The sequence below is a fragment of the Gadus macrocephalus genome, chromosome 3 (assembly GCF_031168955.1).
Source record: "Gadus macrocephalus chromosome 3, ASM3116895v1".
Taxonomy (NCBI): Eukaryota; Metazoa; Chordata; class Actinopteri; order Gadiformes; family Gadidae; genus Gadus; species Gadus macrocephalus.
Window position 1 is genome coordinate 8400182 of NC_082384.1, and position 19612 is coordinate 8419793.

Here is a 19612-nt window from a genome sequence, read left to right on the forward strand (position 1 = left end):
ATATTGGGTAGTCACATGCATGAAGAAAGGCAATAAAAATAGAAATACTGCTTGCAAAGTTTAATGTTTAATTTTATTAACGCAACCAAAGTAAAATGTAAGAAAAAAACTCCCAAGAAAAGAATAATCCAAAATAAAGTTAGGTTACAGTTCCCACACTGAGTATTGTATACATGTAGGCCCCAACAGTCTGACTATTTAGTACTCAGATCGATATTAAATAGGTATTTATATATTTAAAGTCACGACTTCTGTACAGAGAATCAGGTTAAAAATCATAACTTTATTATTTTTAAATATATCAACAGGCCACTGTGGAAATGTAGACATCATACAGTCAAGTTTAGTGGGTCGCCCATTTAGAGGGCTTAAAGCGACATGTTACATGCTTTGGCTGTAAAATAAATATATCGCACTAATAAGAATCCTAACCATGATTGAACCTGGCTGATGAACACAAACATAGAAAACTTAACATAGCATTGTGTCCTACGCATCCCATTGGATTTTTGAACAGAGTTGTTGCAGAATAGCTTCACATTTTCCATTTTTGCAATTGCTTAGTATGAGACGGTGTCGAATAGGGCAGCAAACTAACCGCTTCACATCTCCAACTTTCATTGAGGGGGTCTGTGTGTGATATAGTTGCAAAAGCTTCAGGTTACAGATTTTAACAAGACTACAAAACAAAAGGTTGCGCAGATCGTTAAGACGGAAGCTGATTCGGCTACATGCTACAGGTCCAAGAGCCAATTGGAGGCAGCAGAAATATCCAATGTCACACAAAAGGCCGAACAGGAAGTAAGTACCCAGGAGGGGGGAGAGTGTGTTGAAAACCTGGTTGCTACAACTAGAGTTCATTATTTAGAGGAATGGTCGGTGAAGTAAATAAAAAGCAAAAAGTGGCAAAAACAAAGCAATGCAAAACACGTTTAATACCTCATGTTCCAAATATTAGATCAAAGCTTTTGGTTCTCACGCTTCACCAGCCAACCCCCCCCCCCCCCCCCCCCCGACACACACGCACACATTTTGTCCTCCATCAACATTGGCACAAAATTCTGTCATCCTGGAACACTTCAGCAATAAAGGTAATTCAAGTAAAATACAGCCACCTCAGTACATTTTTCAGGTAAAGCAAGCACAATGTGTTTCACTGACCTGTACAAAAACAATAATTAATAATATCTGGCAAGACAACAGGAGGAGCCAGGTTCTCTGTTCCTTTAAAGATGTAAACAAGACTTCAGATTTCCCCAGCAAGAGCTTTCAGACCTGTAGGGAAGTTTAAGATTGGCTCGCAGCACTTTTTCTTCACAGTAATTAACAGCCCACCTGAACCTGAAAAACGCCTTCCAACACCTCCCTTCTCCCCTATACACACACACACACACACACGCGCGCGCGCAGAACACCCATAGCTCCACTCATCCGGTATATTCTTTTAAAGAATAGTTGAACAAAAAATAAAGAAATAATACTGGAGGAGGTCTTAGGTGCCGTTAGCTCCTAGCTGAGAAAGTCTGTAGAGCTCCATCTTGGGTTAAGGCAGTCATAAACCATTTGTGCTTGAATTGTGGCAAAAGTAAAATAACACAAAAATCACAGCGAAAGCACAATAACCATCAACCCAAACATTACTTTGATATTAAAACCTTAAGCATCTTAATGGAATAGATCCTCAGCATACAGCAGATCTCTCAAACCTCACTATTGTACGGCAGTTGGTAGGCTTTTTTGTTTTAATAGAGAGCAGGGAATCAGTTGAACATTTCTGTCACTATCAGTTATCAATGTGGGGGAATGCCAATGAATGACGCGCCAATTCCTCAAACGCAAAACAAAAGAATCCAAACGAACACTGAAACCTCACCGAGTGAGGTTTAATGACTCAATGGTGCAAAACGCCCTGTATACAATGGTTTTACATCAACTATTCAAGTAAGGCAACATTTTGAGATGAATGATGGAATGGAAGCATTTTTTTTTTCCTTCTACCTCCCCTCCAGTTACAAAATCGTGTCATTTGCAGTGATATGAGAAGTAATGGATTATGGAAAAGCTTAGGAGAACTGAACCGTACCTCTGCAGCAACCCTCCCCCCTTTCTTATTTGAACACAATTCAAGCCAATTACAAAGCGCTATGGAGAGCGACTTTCTCTCCATCTTCTTTCTCTGCTGTGAAACACTGATACGTCACACAGAGAAAGGATGGACACTTGCTACACAAGGTGGTGCATAGGGGTTTGTGAGGACGGTAGCTAGACAACATGTAGTGGTTGTTGAGGAATGAGGATGCTAGCTAGACAATGTGGAGTGCAGTGGTGGCTAATGATGGTAGCTAGACAACATTGTTTTGGACTCTAGCTGGACAACGTGTTGTGTAGTGGTCGCTGAGGACACTAGCTAGACAACGTAGTGCGTAGTGATTGCTGGGGACACTAGCTAGACAAGGTGTTGTGTAGCGGTATTGAGGACACTAGCTAGACAACGTAGAACGTAGTGGTGGTGAGGCTGATGCTATTTTAGAGCAGCCAAAATAATGGTAGTGGTTCTGACTTAAAGATGATGAGCATGTAAACATGAGTCCCTTCACGTTCCCTTATGTCTGGATGTGTTGTGAGAGTGGTCAGTGCGGTGAAACAAAACGGATCAAAGCCAAAAACAAAATGAATCACGAAGCCACAGGGAGGAGGTGGGAACATAAATATTGTGAAGTAGCTATTGTGGAGGTGGTGGTGGGCAGTTTAAGAACATTCAGTTATTTGTTGAAGAGACCATTATAGCTTGGAATGTGTACAATAAGGTGACCTCTGAAAAGGATTGCTCCTGGTCAAGTCTGTGGAGCGGCCAGACCGTCTGCCCAACACGATAGTCTGTCTCAGTGCAGTATGATGCAGCTTCATCTCAAGCAGTAGTGCCGTGTCGCCTTAAGGGTGGATGGGGGGGGGGGGGAAGTGTGAGGCCAGTATGTTACAAATCCACATCTTTAACATCCTCTACGATATATATATCCCAGTGGTCATCAGAATGTTGTTGATGTAATGACTGACCCGCACGCGCACGTACCATGGCCAGTCCACGTGCTCAACCAGATGGGCAGCAAAGTATGCGGGTTCCCCACTCTGACAAGCGGTTCCAAGTGGCTTGGAGCTAAATGCGTATGTGTGCATAAGAAAGGGTCGGATTGCCAATGGTCGTTCCCAGCATAACCATCCCAGGACCGAGCAGGTGCCTGAAGGCTCTCCAATGAGGCCTGCCTCCCAGCCCACCGGGGCTCCTCACGGAGAACTGGAAGATGAGCGGGAACAGAGTTTAACAGCAGACCTCAGGATAAGCGAGGCAGAGGGCAGGGGGAGCTGTGGGGTGAGGACTGGGTTCGATGGCCGGATGCGGATGAGGTGGACCCTCCTACTCCCGAACCGTATTCGAGGGCACGTACCGAAGAGCTTGACAAGGAAGTGGGGGTGGGGAGGTGCAAAATGGGAGTTACTGGGGGTGATGGGCAGGCACTTTACTTGTCCTCCGCGTGCTGGGGGATGCCGGCCGCGGCCAGGGCGGCCCGGTACTGCTGCATCACCACCCGCACGCTCTTCACAAACCCCTTGGAGAGCGGGAACAGCGGGAAGCCGATGTCTGGGTAGCCGCTTCGCTCTGGCAGGAAGCTGCGGTAGCTCTTCCTGCGCTTCTTTGGACGCACGGCCGGCTGGCTCTGAGGACCGGTCGAAGCCACCGCTGCTGCTGCAGACGTCGGGGCAGGACCCGACGCCGCCGCGTCACTCACCGCCACCGCCGACGAGACCGAGGTCGCCGATGTTAATGTCGTCGTTGTTAATGTCGTCGTGGCGATAGTGCCGGAACCGGCCTGAGGCACAGATGCCGTTGGGAGGTGGACGGGAAGCATGCCTTCGCCGTCAGAGTTGAGGGTCAGCTCCGGCTGGGAGATGGCTGTGGTGGAGGGGCTCAGCCCAGAGTCCTCCAGCTCCTTCTTAACGATGCAGCAGCAGCCCTCCTCCTCCTCCTCTTCCTCCTCCTCCTCCACCACCACACTCTGGCTGGGGCTGCTGTGGGCCAGGGCTACCAGCTGCTCGTCCAGGGGCTGGGCAGCGTCGGCAGGCCTGTCTCTGGAGTGCGGAGCGGCCCGCGTCGAGGAGGCCCTGGAGGGGGGCGCTCGCTCCACGCCGTCGTGGAGCTCCAGCCAGGCCTCCAGGCGGTGCACCAGCCTCCAGCCGCTGGAGGCAAAGTGCTCCTGGATCTCCTGGCTGAACACCTCCACGGGGTGCTGCAGCAGCATGGTCATGGACTGCACCATCTTGATCAGACACATCTCGTTGTAGCAGCGGCTGTTCTCGTAGCCCTCCTGGAGCCCCCGGTCGCTGTCGAAGCCCGCCTCGTTGTAGTACGGCTCGTTGACCAGGATGAGACCTGGAGGGGAGGGACAGCTCGGGGTCAAAACCAGGGCGGTTCACCCAGGCCCAACCCGTCACAGGGGATGCCCGGTACGTTTCCCCTTGGGACAGCATGGGGTCTCGACGGGTTCAGAGGAGCTGAACATTACTGATCAAAGCTCAGCATTTGGGAAGGACCCCTCTTTTCTCTCGACATTATATCAAAAATCTCCAATAATTATCGGTTTTAAATCTCAAAAACAGCTTTTTCATATTGATTTGTTCATTTATTTTTTTAAATAATTTAATTTTTTTGTTCATTTATTTTTTCTTACATTTAATATTAAGGTATACATGAAAGGTACAAAGCACTTCATAATTCCTTACACACTGAACTTCGACCCCTGTATAATAAATGTATACTATTTCATCGCCTGATATTCCTGCCAGTAAGTATCCTATATTGTCTCCAAATAGATGATAGCAGCATGCTCACACGCAAGGCGTCAGCGTCTGTGAATAGGCATTGTTCATGTTATGGGGGGGTTGTGTGTTTCGTCACCTTGTATAGAAATAAGGACCTGCAGCAGGCTGGACTTGCTGGTCCATCGCTCATTACCCTGTGGACCACAGCATAAAATAATCAGAAAACACCCACAACATCCAAGGGATTAAACACAGGACTGCTCAGGGGAGGGTTGTGCATTGGATTTTTGTCATTGTGTGAGCAAATTCAATGAAGCACCGACCGTGGAATCCATTTGATATGACAAGTCGCACATGTATACATTTGTTACACATTGCCATTTAGTCAAATGATAAAAAAAAAAAAAAAGTATTGCATAGTTCACTATAGTCCTAAATTAAACATTTAATATATCTTGCTGATTGATATATTTTGTTTCTTCATTTAATTCTAGGCATTCTTAGATCATGTCCTAAAAAAACAACAAAAAACAACAAAAAATTGCACACATTGAAAGTCTGCATTAACTAGGGATGGTAACGACTCATTATTTCTTGAGTCGACATGTCGGAGTCAAGAATCAACAAATCAATTTTTTTAAAAATATATATTTTCTCACCCTGTGGCTGCAGCAGTTGCGGAGCTCACAACTTTATGACATTAATATAAATGATGATAAACTAAATATCACAAAGCATAGAGCAGGTTTGTGAACGTTTACAATGACTCATGTCAATTTACAATAGGCAAAATGTGTCGTCCGACACATTTTAGGATATTGATGCTGCGCGCCTCCTCTTTGCAACGGAATTTGTTTAAGACATGAAACCATTGAATTTGTTGGACGCGTTGTCATGCAAGCACGCTGCAACTCTGTCCACTATACCCCAATCTTCAACGGTGGCTTGGCAGGACGACGCATTGGTGGTGATGGCATCTTACTCCACTAAGGACAGGTTCTCACGGAGCGAGGCTGCTGCTACGCTGTACATTTTCTCCAGCCGTACAGTCATAGTTTGACGACATGGCATGGTGTCATCTGGCTCGAGAAATGAGAGTAGATCGCGGAACCCCTTCCCCTCGACTACGCTTATGGCCTGCATATCTCTGGCTATAATTTTTAATTGGTAATTTTGAAAACAGAAAGGTGTTACAACGTTTGGAACAGGACATTTAAAAAGTTCCTACATCCAACCCACGGGGACACCACCTACCAGGACAGCAACTTAACGTTGGTGAAGAAAATTCTAGTTTGGAAGAAACTGCCAAGAAACTTTGGGAGGCTATAATAAAAACATGTGCTCATCATCATAACCAAAAGTTTGACGACTCGACTAACAAATCTTGGTTGGCTAAGAGCCCAGCCAAGCGTTAGTCTTTGGGGTGGACACACACCGACACACGGGCTCTGCGTACCTTTCCGATCCAGGTGCCCAGCAGGCTGACGCAGACCTTGCCGTTGTCGTAGAGGTTTGGGTTGAGGCGCCCGGAGACCTGGGACAGGTAGCTGAAGAGCGGCGGCACGGCCGGGTAGATGTTGGGCAGCTGGATGTCGAAGAGGAAGAGGCCGTCCTCGTACGGGGTCCGCGTCGGACCCTTGATCAGAGCTGAGAGCAGGTCCTGGCAAGGGGGGGGGGGGGGGATCAGCATGGTTACCCTTGATATGTTCATGTCATCAATAGACGATGTTGACGAGATGGCTAAAGAACAGTCGAAGTCCGATTTTTTTTATCATCTCCTTTCTTCTTTTAGCTTGTGTCTACACACATTGAGGGTTTCCTTTGATTCTTTGCAGAACAAAACCCTGTAGGCTCAAACTAAGCGGTATCAAGTGAGTTAAAGCTTAAAGCTGAACTGACCATGCGATCCTCGAAGGTCTTGACCATAATGCCGTCTGGCAGCGAGGTGGCCAGCAGAACCATTTCCTTCCTCACTGTGCAGAAGAACCTCTTGGCCTCTGCCGGCTGGAACTCCATCTTCTTAAACGTGTGCGTGTCTGCAGAAGAAAAAACGTTTAGCACATGAAACTTGTGGCATGCTTCACATCTGGTGCATGTGATTGCATGAAATGTTTATAGCCATTATTTGAATGTACATAGTGTACCACATGGCCTGGGGCTCAGTGACTGACCTGGGGCCTCCTCAAGGACAGAGAACACCTCTCCTTTGGCGCTGGTGAAGGTGACCCCGGGCTTCCCTCCACACTGCTGGCAGAGGACGGGCGTGTCGCTGGGCCAATCAGGAGCACCCACGGGTGACTGAGGGTCAGACAGAACCCGGTCTTCCCCTCGCTCTGCCTTTGGACGCCACACCACCAGACGTAGTGCGAGAGATCAGAGGAGGGGGATCAACTGACGTCATACAGTTTGACACACTCAAATGCACTTCTTTCTTAGGTTCAAATATTACTAATTAACATATCCCCTAAGGTGAAGTAAAAATACTTTGTAAACAAATATGTAGGACACGTATCAAGTTTATTCAAAAATATTGACCATCAACTAAGGGGAACCTGAAAGAGTACAACCTGAAAGAGTGAAAGTATAAAAAAACCTTTTCCATCCAAACAGAACCATTCGTTAGTGTCAAAGAAAAAAGGAATTGGATGACTTTCTGAGCAATGAATGAATGAATGGATGGATGAACAGTGAGAGTGGCCAACGGACAGCGCCGTTGCACACTGACCTCCGCTGCACCGGCCCCTCCGACACTTCCACCTGCCTCCACCACCGCCTCCATCTTCTCCTCCTCCACGATGGCCACGTTGTCCAGGGTCTTCTTCAGGGTCTCCTGCAGCTTCTTGATGTCCTCCAGGAAGCGCTGCTCCTTGGTGGGCTTCTCGGGGCCCGCGGGGGTGGAGCCCCCGCCGGCGGTCAGACTGGCGGCGGCAGACTCCACCGAGGTGGGGGAGGTGGGCGAGCCCCCCGTCCACAGCTGCTCAACGGTCATGTTCTTCAGGCTCTGCAGGATCTTCAGGGCCTCGCGCAGCTCCCTGAAGCCCCGCGGGGGGCCCTCCTTGCTGGGCTTGTCGGACGCTCCGTCGGCGGCGGCGGCTCGTCCCAGAGTGGTGCCTGGATGGAGCAATAAATACACGACATGTTGAGCTCAAGGCACACGGAGCACGTTTCTTATTTGCAGGGTGCCCAACCGATAATTAGAGTCGAACTGTTTCTGAGCAAAGTTTGTGAAAGGAAATGCATCGGGACAAAATTGTTCGCATCATATAGAATATGAGTCTATTGGACGCAAACATTTTACCTGCAAGATCCCCTCCTTTAGTGGAGCTGCTGTAGGTCACATTTCAGAGGTGCAAAGAGATCATAAATGATGACTAAACCCCAAAAAACAGCCCATCCCTTTTTGCTTTCTTCCTCCCTACGTACGTATTCCCAAAAAGTGTTGCCTTTGTTAACCAGGAAAACACTCATGTGATTGGTAACCAACATGGATTCCCCACATCAATCACAGATGAGATGCTCCGAATTGACCGGGGAGCTCAGAGAGGTCTTAGAAATTGTCAACTAGAACCAATTTCTTTCTCAACACGCATTTCTCTCTTTACAGGATGGTTATACAAGTACAAATGACCCAAATCATTTGATGAAAGATGTTTCATCTGCAGTTAGGCATTTGAACCAATCCCCCCCCCCCCCCACCCCTATACATTCAGATTTGTTTCTCCCCAGTCCCACCTCCTGCAGCAGCAGTGGCAGCAGCAGCTCCTTCCTCCTCCGGGCCAGAGGGCCGGGCTCCGCTGGGACTGGTGGCGCCCAGGGCTTTACCTAACAACCCCTCCCCTTCCGCGACCTCGGGGGTGACGATGGACCCCATGGGCGTGGAGGTGGGCGAGGCCACGCCCTCGGCAGGGGCGTTGGCGTGGGAGTCGTCCTCGCAGGCTAGGCCGTTGTCCGTCTCCCAGCTGTCCGTCTCGTCCTCCCACTCCCCCGTGGACAGCCCGCTGCTTGTCTCCTCCACGGAGTCGTAGTCCGTCTCATCGATCTCAGACTCCACGTTGTACAGGTGCTGCCGGGACACGCATAGAGACACTAGCCGTCAGCACAGACAACCATGTTGGCTCATGGACTCTGATAAAACCACCTGATACCACTTTACACAACGTTCAGGAGCCAGTGAACCCAAACCATTTTTATTTTAAACATGGAAATTTGTCCTCAACGATAATGCAATCTTATCACATTTACTGTAATAAGTCCCCGATACAGAGGAAAAAGGGGCACCGGTGTCGCGGTTTGTATAGACGTGTGGCGCTCTGCCTAGGCAGCCGAGTCTGAGCAAACGTTTTTTTTCAGAAACTTCCCGTTAATATGTATTTCACCAATCGGATCGGCTGATCACGCATTAGAAAGAATGCTGATCGTATTCGACTTAAAATAAACCTGATCAGTGGATCCCTACAAATTATAACACTGATACACAACGACCGCAGTAAAAAAGTTCAAAGTTGCCGATGGGTCCCTCTCTTTCCTGGAACTCTCAGCCCAAAACACTTTTTAATATTATAGGGGTGGGTTCACTGACTCTTTAAACTGTTTTGGGGACCTCTGTTTATAATAAAGCCCATGTGTGTAGGGGATTTTGCCGAGTTACAGTTTAGGTGTGAACCGGTTGGTTATAATTAAAATTGTGTTCAACGTTGCCATCAAATGCTGGTGCAAATGTCTTTTATTTAAAGTCTTACAAAAACAAACTATAAAACCACTAACGTACTCCATAAACCAGTTAAACTCAAGAGAAATGAAAGCACCATGATCCCTTCGTTTCCCTCATTGAGGCGACAGACCAAACGGGAGAGGGTACCTGTGGTAGGACAATGGTCCTTGAGTTGTCGGCCCAAACCACCTCCACCTTGCTGCTCACATCCACCCTGGAGACCTGGCCTACCGACGTCTGAAAGGGGAGGGATACAACAACATGTATGGATAAGACTGACATTTGAAATAACCATCATTATGAAACGATGCAATTCTAGGAACAGGAAAGATCAAAGAACACCTCTACCTTCATCTTAAAATCATAGAAAATGTAGCCCAAAAATATGACCATAGAATTTAATCATGGAGGCGCCATGAGTGTAAAATCTGGCATCGGTTTCACCGGAACAAAAGCTTATACAGTTTCAAACTTTATTCAACAGGATAAGATAAAAAAAAAAAAATAATAATCTGTCCTTCACTTTCTGGTGAAGTAAAGGGAAGAGGTTGCCCTTTAACTGGGCAACAACCAAAGAGTACAGTAATATCTAGTGACAGTGAACCACCAAAGAGTACAGTAATATCTAGAGTCACAGGGAAGCATCAGAGAGTACAGTAATATCAGGTTTTTCAAACAGGTTTTATTAAAACCCGCCTAGGTGCGGACAATAGACGTCGTTTACTGCATATCATAGGGGCCTCCCAGAGTGTTCCCACTCCGGAGGCTTTCTCGTCTTAAGATGCAGAGAAGGCTTTTGACCGGCTGGAGTGGGGATATCTGTGGGTCTGCAAGTCCTAAGAAATATGGGCTTTGGGGAACAAGGTTCTTTATCCCAATCCCACAGCTATGGTATTAACGGGGAAAATCTGCTCCTCGCAGTTGCAAGGGGCAGTCGGCAGGGTTGTGTTCTCTCCCCTTTTTTGTTTGATTTATCCTTAGAACCACTTGCACAGGCTATACGTTTATCGGAGCACCAAGTTCCCATAACTGTGCATAATACAGACCAACATATATCGTTGTATGCCGACGACATTTTGCTTTATCTTGGTAATGCCCCTCAATCTGTACCGCATCCTTTTCAGATTTTCAAAGACTTTAAATAAATAAAATGTATTGGTTCTCTTTTCGTTTTCTGGGATCCTCTTTGTGAAACAGTTCCGTTATTTAGGTATTCAAATACATTCTTCAGCTAAAAACAATTTTAATTATATTTTTAGAGCTGTGGAGAGATGGATTAAAATACAAACCTCGATTCAGTCACGATTTTCTATAATTAAAATTAGGGGTGTGAATCTTTGGCTTCAGACGATTCGATTCACGATTCAGTAGTTGGCGATTCGATTCAAGGACAATTATTTTTTTTGGAACGATTCGATTCTGTAAACCACGATTCGATTCAGTAACTTTGAACCAAAATTCTATATCCGTGAAATAAACATGCAATAATGTGACACCCCTTGTAAATTTTACTATTATTCTTTGCGAAGCCAAAATGCTTCCACACTTTGGATTTCAAGTTTGCTGGTGCATTAACAATCTCACTGCCGCTCTCTGCCATGTTTGAAATGCACCAGTAGAGGGTGAGGGAGAAAAAAAAAACTCGTGGGACTTCCTTGCAAGCTGACTAGCTGATGACAGAGTTACGGATTACCGAGCTGCACTTCACAAAATAAACGTGTAAACTAAGTCTTAAAACATTAATCATAATCGATTCATACGATTTAAAGCATTTATATCGATTATTGGTGAAGCCAAAGCGATTCATTCTATTTATTTATTTTAGCAGATCGATTTAGTTGAATCGGTAGGACTGACAATCGATGCATCGCATGAATCGTTACACCCCTATTTAAAATGAATGTTGTCCCTCGGATAAACTTCTTCAGTTCTATGATTCCTCTGCCACCTCCAGGGGGATATTGGGATACGCTGAATTCACTGTTAATTAAATTAGTTTGGAAAGGCAAAAGCTCTCGAATTAAATTTTCCACTTTACAAAGGGGAAAATGTGCAGGTGGCCAAAATCTCCCTAGTATCAATTTTTTTTTTGGGCTTTTACCCTTCGCCCTCTGCACTCTTGGTTGATTAGTGATATTTCTGTCTCCTGGCGCCCGATAAAGGAGAAATTAGTGTTCCGACATAGACTGCAAGATGTAGTACATTGTAATATTTCTCAAACTCTAACCTTAAATTTGGGCCAGTAATATCACATTTAATTAGCACTCTGGCGCCTGGTGAGCAAGCACACCAAGAGCAACATAAAAATTCATCAGCATTTTCCTTTATTTCATAACTATGACTTACTACTGGGAGGTCGGCCTGGCTCATTTCCTTACCGGTCTGATAGAGGGATCCATATAAATTCTGATATTACAAAAGATTTCAGTCTTCGCTCATTTCAGGACATTCAGCAGCAGTTCAATTTACCAACGTCGTCCTTTTTTTCTATTTGCAGTTGCGTTCTGCTTCAAATACCTTAAGAATCCCCTGGGGGCAAGAACTACCACTGCATTCAATACATTGTATATATTCTTGTATTGGTACGCGAGGTCTGGTCTCGAAATTATATTTCTTGTTGATAAAGGCAACATTCAAACCTATGCCAATTGACAATATATGGAGAAAAGACTTTAAAGACATTAAATCCTTCTGTTATAAATTGACCTAGAGTCTGGTCCAATATTTAAATCTCTTCAAGAAACACTAATCATCAGATGATACATTATAATTTTGTCTGGAGATCATATTGTACACCCCGGAAATTATTCCTGATGGAAGCCAGACAATCGCCGAATTGCACACTTTTAACCCAGGGTATTCCGGGCACTTATATTCATATGATTTAGGAATGACCAGAGGTCTTCAAATTCTGGAAATGTGTATCTTCTTGTCTTTCAGTAATCATGGAATGTATTGTACCTTTCTCTCCATTGGTTCTCCTTTTGAACGATGATTCTCTTTTAAGGTTTTCTTTTCAACAAAGGCGGTTGTGGCTGGCCGGTCTAACGGCAGCAAAAAAAAATGTTGCATCACATTGGAAGGCCCCGCAGTCTCTTCAGAGGCAACAATGGCTGCTTGCCATTTTGGACATTCTCAATATGGAAGAACACATGGTCCAATACCAAAGAACTTGGATATTTTAGCAACCAAGTCCTGTGGATGGGAGTGGTGGTGAGGGGGGGGGGTGTAGGTCTGTCTCATGTATTAGTTGTTGTTTGTATGTTATAAACTAAAACAAATTTGATTTAAAAAAAAAAAAGTACTTTTCGGACTATAAGCCACGCCTTTTTTCCCATTTTGCGATTCTGCGGCTTATATAACGGTTCGGCGAATCTTTGAATTTTATAGCTAACGGCCACTAGGGGACCTCCTAAATCTATGGATTTTACAGGTTACAGTCTACAAACTTTAACTCTATGGGCTCTATGACCGGTCCGCGCCCCCCCACCTTTAAGCGGCGGGCTCCAGTTCGGCTTATATATGTAAACATCATTCAGTTTAGCTGCTGCGGCTTATACTCCGGTGCGCCTTATAGTGCGGAAAATACGGTAATAGCGACAGTCACCGGGAACCACCAGAGAGTACAGTAATATCTACAGCGACTGGGAACCCCCTGAGTGTACAGTAATATGTATAGTGACCGGGAGCAGGCCGAGAGTACAGTAATATCTACAGTGACCTGGAACCCCTGAGAGTACAGTAATATCTACAGTGACCTGGAACCCCCTGAGAGTACAGTAATATCTACAGTGACCGGGAGCGGGCCGAAAGTACAGTAATAAGGACGTGAGCAGACAGTGAGGGCCTCACCTCGTTCTCACAGTCCGTGGTCGGACCGTTCTCAGAGTTCCATATCCTGATGACGATGTCTGTGGTGCGGAAGTGGAAGTCTGGGTGTTCGGCAATGTCATACACACTGACGTCCTCCTCCTCCCCAATCACCTGCAGTACACAAGATGGTTACCTCGGTTACCGTTTCGAACCCGTTACCGGGATACATCCAATCAGGTGACGTGGAAACATAGCTTCTGCAGCAGTCTGTCCGTCTATCCAATACTAGTCTCCATATAAAATATATCTGCAGGCAACGAGATTTTGGTAACGGAAGCATTCTGGTTTCCGCATGTATTCCGGGTAGAATTCACCTTTAAGTGGGCATGAGTTGCATGCAGATGATCAACCATTTCATTTGCTTTTCAGAGAAGAGCTGAAATGTTGTCTGGACTTGAAACGCCTCAAAATAATGTAAATAAGCGCAGGCAAGATGAAGTCTTGGCTAGGTTTTCCGTTAGGAGGCTTCACCGGAATCCCAGGGATAATGCCCGTTGTCCCCAAAGGTAAATGGCTTTAGACATCACAAACACACGCACACACACGACCAACCTCAACATCGGAGCTAGAAGAGTTGAGTTTGATCCATTTGATTGCGCATGTCCTTCCCTTGTGGTCCCCGGACTGGATGACACCATACACCCCTGGGTCCTGCAGTGCTTGAGCTGCATGCAGACACACACCCCTAGGTTACGTATAGCAGCTACAGTCCCTAACAAAGCCCAACCACCTGAGAGAGGCAGGGAGGCAGCCATAACCCATATTAGGCCTCATGCTAAATAACTACATTTAACAACATTCCTTCAGAGAACAAATTAAAAAAAAACAGTTAAAACCAAATGGGTTTGAAGCCGCTTACGTCTCGTGTCGACTACAAAGTCCCCGGTGCAGAACTCATGACTGTCGAGGTGCTGAATGGGAATGATGTTGTTGGCTCGGATCCCCAGCTCCACACTCCCATCCTTCCACATCACGTCCGCCCTGGTCTTGGTGGAGATCACCTCCACTGCAACCCTACACGCACACACCCGCAATTTTGACCAATATTGCGATTTAGTATGCGACTATTTTTTCTTTCTTTTTTTGTTCTGCATTATTCACTAAACAAGCAATGAATCATTCTGTAGTATGAACATAAAATTGGAAGCAGTCAACATAGAAACTGCCCTTTCCTTTAGGCCAGGCCTATGTGTCGAGATGAATTGATATTACAAAATCTTTAAATATTGAATTGTAAAAGAAAAATAAATACAAATCTTATCGATACGCTTTATTTTTTTTAATCGCAGCCTTTGCGATTAACACATGGCTTTCTAGTACATTGCGATGTCTGTTTGAATACGATTCATCGTTCAGCCCTACTGTAGACCCACCTGTCACCGGGCTTGAATTCCCGGGAGAACTTGGTCTTCTTCTTCTTGTGTTTCCTCTTGAGGTTGCGGATAGAGAGTGGGATGCTCTTCTTACGGCTGGCCGCCAGACCACCGCTCTGGGAGGATGCCGTGGAGCTGGCGGAGGAGGTCAGTGAGCTGAGGAGAAACACTCCATTACAAACCTCAATAACCGGATGGACCGGACCATCATCACCGGACGGACCGGACCAGCATAACCTGCTGAACCAGACCAGCGTAACCTGCTGGACCGGACCATCATAACCTGCTGGACCGGACCAATGTACCAACCTGCTGTCGTCCGTGTCTTCGGCCGCCTCATCGTCTGCATCCTGCTCAGCAGGTTCTTCCCAGCTGCCTGTGAGCGTCTGGGTGTCTGGCTGGGCGTCTGCTGGTCCATTGTTGTTGGGCTTCACCGGGTCTGGCTCGTCTGATTTCTGCACGGTATCTGTAGGAAGCACTAGGTTCAATTAAAAGGTTTAAAAGCTTTCAAATCCCAGTTGTAGGGTAAGAGCTTCTCAGTGGTAAAATATAAGCTTTGGAGGAGAATGTAAACACATTTCAGATTTTTTACTGTTTATGACTACGACAAGTCATTTCCGTGTTGTTTGTGTAAGTGCACAGTTGTTCTTCGTCACCTTGTGCGTCGGCTTTTTCCGTCGTCTTCTTTCCTGCATCCTTTTTGTACATTCGTTTTAGCTGCACACAAAGAAACACACATTTAGGACATTATGAGTTTACACAAGTGGAAAAGCCTTGCGTTGTAACATGCAGTAGGAGGTCATTTATAAAAGGTCACATGACATGCCACCAGGTGTTGTGTGATTAGCCGTTACAAACCGTTTTGGAAATCTGCCCCTTATGACATCAGAGGTGGGCGTGTCCACCTAGATGTGTGACGGATAGATGAGCAACGTTTGCTACAGTCCACTGGGTAGGCTGGTAGACGGATCTATCCAGCCCACATCTAGGAGGACATGACCTCCTGTGACGTCATAAGGGGCCGATTTCCAAAACGGCTTGTAACGGATAATCACACCACACCTGGTGGCATGTCATGGGACCTTTAAACAACAGACACGAACCCTTCTGGCGACGGGGTCCTCCGTGGCCAGAGTGGCCCCCTCGGGCCCTTCGCAGGTGATGCGCGTGGCATCGCCTTTAGCCGGGAACACATAGAGCGCACGCTGTCCCAGTTGTCTCTGGGTGTGGTCAAAGTAGCCCAGACGCCGCACCCTAGGTTACAAGTTCACTGTGCTTTTATTGATTCACACCATCAAGTACAGTCAAAGTCAATAGGACGGTTCAGTAGAAAACAAGGACAACCAATGCAGCATAGGACATTGCCGCCGACGGTTTCAGGAATGGCTATTCTTTTCCTCGTCATCTTTGATGTCCCATTAAGTATTGCATTTATTGAACTCAAATAGATTAAGTGATTGTTGAAAAAGAAAAACACCCGTCCAAACGACAAAATATCAAAAAAGTGATGTCATATTCCAGCAGGTCAGCAGATGAAGGGGGGGGGGGGGGGGGGGTTTACCTGTTGAGGTTTTCCAGCGTAATGGTGGAGGCGGGCGGGAAGACGCTGTCCGAGCCCTTGGGGGAGTAGCTCTTGGTGATCCAGGTCACCTTCAGCTCCACCACCTTCACCTGAACACCAAACCCACACTCGGATCAATGGGATGCAGGTCAAGACAGGAGCGAGGGCGACAGGCTACACGCCAACGGGCTCGGGGGCCATAGGGGAATAAAATCCAATGGGATCAAACGTCAACAGCCAACCACTTCCCAGTCTTGAAGTCATGAAGCTACTGGACCCTTTAAAAAAACAAAAAGTCAGTCGAATCAGGCCATCGTCTCACCTCCTCGACTACCACCCTGAACTTGCACTTCTTGCAGATCACAGGCTTGATCCCGGACAACCACTGGACGTTGGAGAATACCTTAGCTGGGCCAATCAGAACTTGGCCGGGGTAGAAGCCATAGGCCTCGTCGTAAAAAACTCCCTAACAACGAAAGCAAGGAGAGAAAATGAACAAGAGAAAACACCCATCAATATGGACATCATTCAGGTCTGCCAATGGACGTGCGTCTATAGTGAATAGGAGAGGAGTGAGGAGAGAACTAGGAGAGGGAGCAAGGGGCCAAGAGAGAAATAGAAGGAGGGGAATAGGAGGTAGGGAGTAAAGATTACACTTTTTCTCAGACAGTACAAGTACTTTCATTTGGGTAGTTGCTGATACAGAGTACCGATACGAGTCCTTAATAATGCTGTTAGTTTAAAGAGCCAGCGACCCCACTGTTTCAGCGGGAAAACCAACAATGAGATTGAAAAAACGTGGGCCGTGTTATTGCCATGGTTATGGCCCACGGCAACTTTGTGATATAATTCTTAGTACCGTTTTTGTGTTATGAGCGTTATGATGAGTAATGCGATGTTTCTAAATGAAATGCGCAAAACGCTCTAGCGATACATGTCAAAGAAGCACAACCCTCAGACACGGGTACTAAATAAATCCATGCTCAAAAAAACGTCAACCTTGACGTTATACGATAAGTTTGCGAAAAGCTCAACCATCTCTCAGACGGCGCAGTCGATCACTGCCCAGACAGATCCACACAAAACCATGTGGCTGGTGCACCTTTTCCCCCAAATAATTGTTTCTACATTTATTTCAGTAGCAGTGATAGCATGCCATGGATTACCTTGTTGACGATCATGAAGGACTAATTACCATGTTTACAATTTTTTAATAAAATAAATAAACGCAGGTTCACCGTTGACTAACGTAACGTCACCTTGCCTAGGGTAGAATAGGAGTACGTTGTAGGGTAGAGAAGGAGTACTTATCAGGCAATAAACAGTAAAATAAAAGAAAACGGCTAATCTTAAGATTTCAACTACACAGACATCGTATCAGTGAATCCCTAGAACCAGGCGAAGTAGAAGAGCCTCTTCTGTATAGGGCTTGAGATACGTACAGAGTCACTGACATGCGGACAGACATCGTAAAGCTTGGCACCGTCGTCCACACTCATGGAGCACCTACAGGAAGACAGAGCAGGAGACAAAGAAGCTGGGTTGATTTATACCAACAATTTGGGTATTATTGGACACACTTGACATACATGCATCTTTGATGCAAGTATACTCTACCTGGCTCCATTGGACAGTTTGAGGATGATGAGGTTGGTCAGGTCATAAACCTTCCCCAGCCAAAAGTCATAGGCGATGTAGTCCCCATACATAAAGGACTGGAAGGAGGAGCAGGATTAGTCCACGTATGAAACTCCACATTATGTGCAAGATTGACCATCATTTACATTCAGGGCATTCAGCAGACTAACCCTTTTATCCTAAACGACTTACATTCGTTATAAGAAAGTGAAATAATATATGCAAGGCATCAGATTGTATCCAGTTGATAGCCATGGATTAATTAGATCCTTTATACAGGAGACAGTAATTTAGGATAAACAGAGGTGTTGCTCATAAATCTAATAATGAGTCTACTCCTTGCATGCACCAGGATACGGGTAGAGGTCTAAATCAGTGAAGATAAGTCGACTACCCGTTAGGGCTAAACGATTAATCTAAGTGTAACCCTCAAACGCAATGTAATGGAACGAGATTGTTACGATATGAGGAATAGGGATAGCGTTAGTGTGCTTATGCTTAGGGTCGGTGTTGACATCACACAGAGGGGGCGGTGTTGAGGTGCTCATTAGCGTTGCCGTGAGTAGCTAAGAAGATGGATGCGCCCAAAGTCAATGGGGGTTGAGCTGCATTTTCTTTGTATTTGTACCACGTTGGTGGTTGTAATGTGGTTGTAATCCTCTTAGACACTTGATTTCATTGCTGCTTTAATCCGGTCACCGATTTATGCATTGCACGGTCTTGCTTTGCGTGCAATTCAATGTAAAGTTGTGTTTAAGTTGGTTTGCTAAAGAGGCTATACAGAAACACAACAGCACTTGTTGAAATTAAAATTTGCGAAAAATGGCAAAATATTATTGCAATTTAAAAGGCTTGCAATGTTAATGTTTCTGTAAAGGCTGGCAACCATTATACACTGGATTATTTCTTTTTTCCAAAATAGTTTTCGGCTCAAACTCGTCGGACACAAATGGCAAACTGGAAGGCTGGAGCAAGGGAAATACGTCACGTTCTCGCTGAAGCTGGTCGTTCGTACCAGCCTACCCTCCAAATGGATAGCAGCATAAGGTTACGGGCTGACTACCCGGGGGAATAACGAGCGCGGTAGGTCAGCGTGTAACATAGATTCTGAAATCGCACAGGCTGCGATGAAAGAAAAAAAAAAAGACACGGTTTGCCATAATGGTTCACAATGGTGAACCAGACATAAAAAATAAACTGACAAAAACCCTACCAAGTAGGCCGAATACCCAGCAGGGATCACTAATCAAAATGATCCCGAGCATAATTCCGTATGAATGAGATTCAAAACTGCAAATTTACTCTGACGAACGCGGAGTTCATAGGGAACGATATGATCAACATGGTGACCAAGGCCATGTTTAGGGCCATATGAAATCTGTTTTATTTTTTTCCAAATTCCGTTTTATTTTTTTCCAAATTCAGTTTTTTCCGTTTTAATTTTCATTAATTCCGTTTTTACACTTAAAATCATCAGAACGAGTGTCAAATAAGTGCGAACGAATACAATTTAATCAGATAGAAGACTACATTTATTAAAACATCACAACATTGCACTGTTTTTAGTGCTTCAAATAAAAACATGACATAAATATTAAAGTGCTTATAAACTCTTTTTTTATAAACTCAAATTGTTGTTTG

At 45.6% G+C, this 19612-nt stretch overlaps 1 protein-coding gene across 1 annotated transcript in view; it reads right to left on the reverse strand.

Annotated features, from left to right (window-relative positions):
* Window positions 1–263: 263 nt before the first annotated feature.
* ube2o (ubiquitin-conjugating enzyme E2O) overlaps window positions 264–19612 on the reverse strand; it is a 34547-nt gene continuing 15198 nt past the window's right edge. The window contains exons 4-22 of the mRNA XM_060047024.1: window positions 17951–18048; window positions 17776–17839; window positions 16656–16799; window positions 16334–16443; window positions 15876–16026; window positions 15429–15489; window positions 15082–15238; window positions 14773–14928; window positions 14259–14413; window positions 13952–14064; window positions 13379–13510; window positions 9674–9763; window positions 8548–8878; window positions 7541–7926; window positions 6987–7152; window positions 6715–6851; window positions 6272–6475; window positions 4952–5009; window positions 264–4426 (exon numbers count right to left, since the gene is read on the reverse strand). Coding sequence (XP_059903007.1) covers window positions 3516–4426; window positions 4952–5009; window positions 6272–6475; window positions 6715–6851; window positions 6987–7152; window positions 7541–7926; window positions 8548–8878; window positions 9674–9763; window positions 13379–13510; window positions 13952–14064; window positions 14259–14413; window positions 14773–14928; window positions 15082–15238; window positions 15429–15489; window positions 15876–16026; window positions 16334–16443; window positions 16656–16799; window positions 17776–17839; window positions 17951–18048 — 3624 coding nt within the window. The 3' untranslated portion in view covers window positions 264–3515. The remainder of the gene's footprint in view (window positions 4427–4951; window positions 5010–6271; window positions 6476–6714; window positions 6852–6986; window positions 7153–7540; window positions 7927–8547; window positions 8879–9673; window positions 9764–13378; window positions 13511–13951; window positions 14065–14258; window positions 14414–14772; window positions 14929–15081; window positions 15239–15428; window positions 15490–15875; window positions 16027–16333; window positions 16444–16655; window positions 16800–17775; window positions 17840–17950; window positions 18049–19612) is intronic.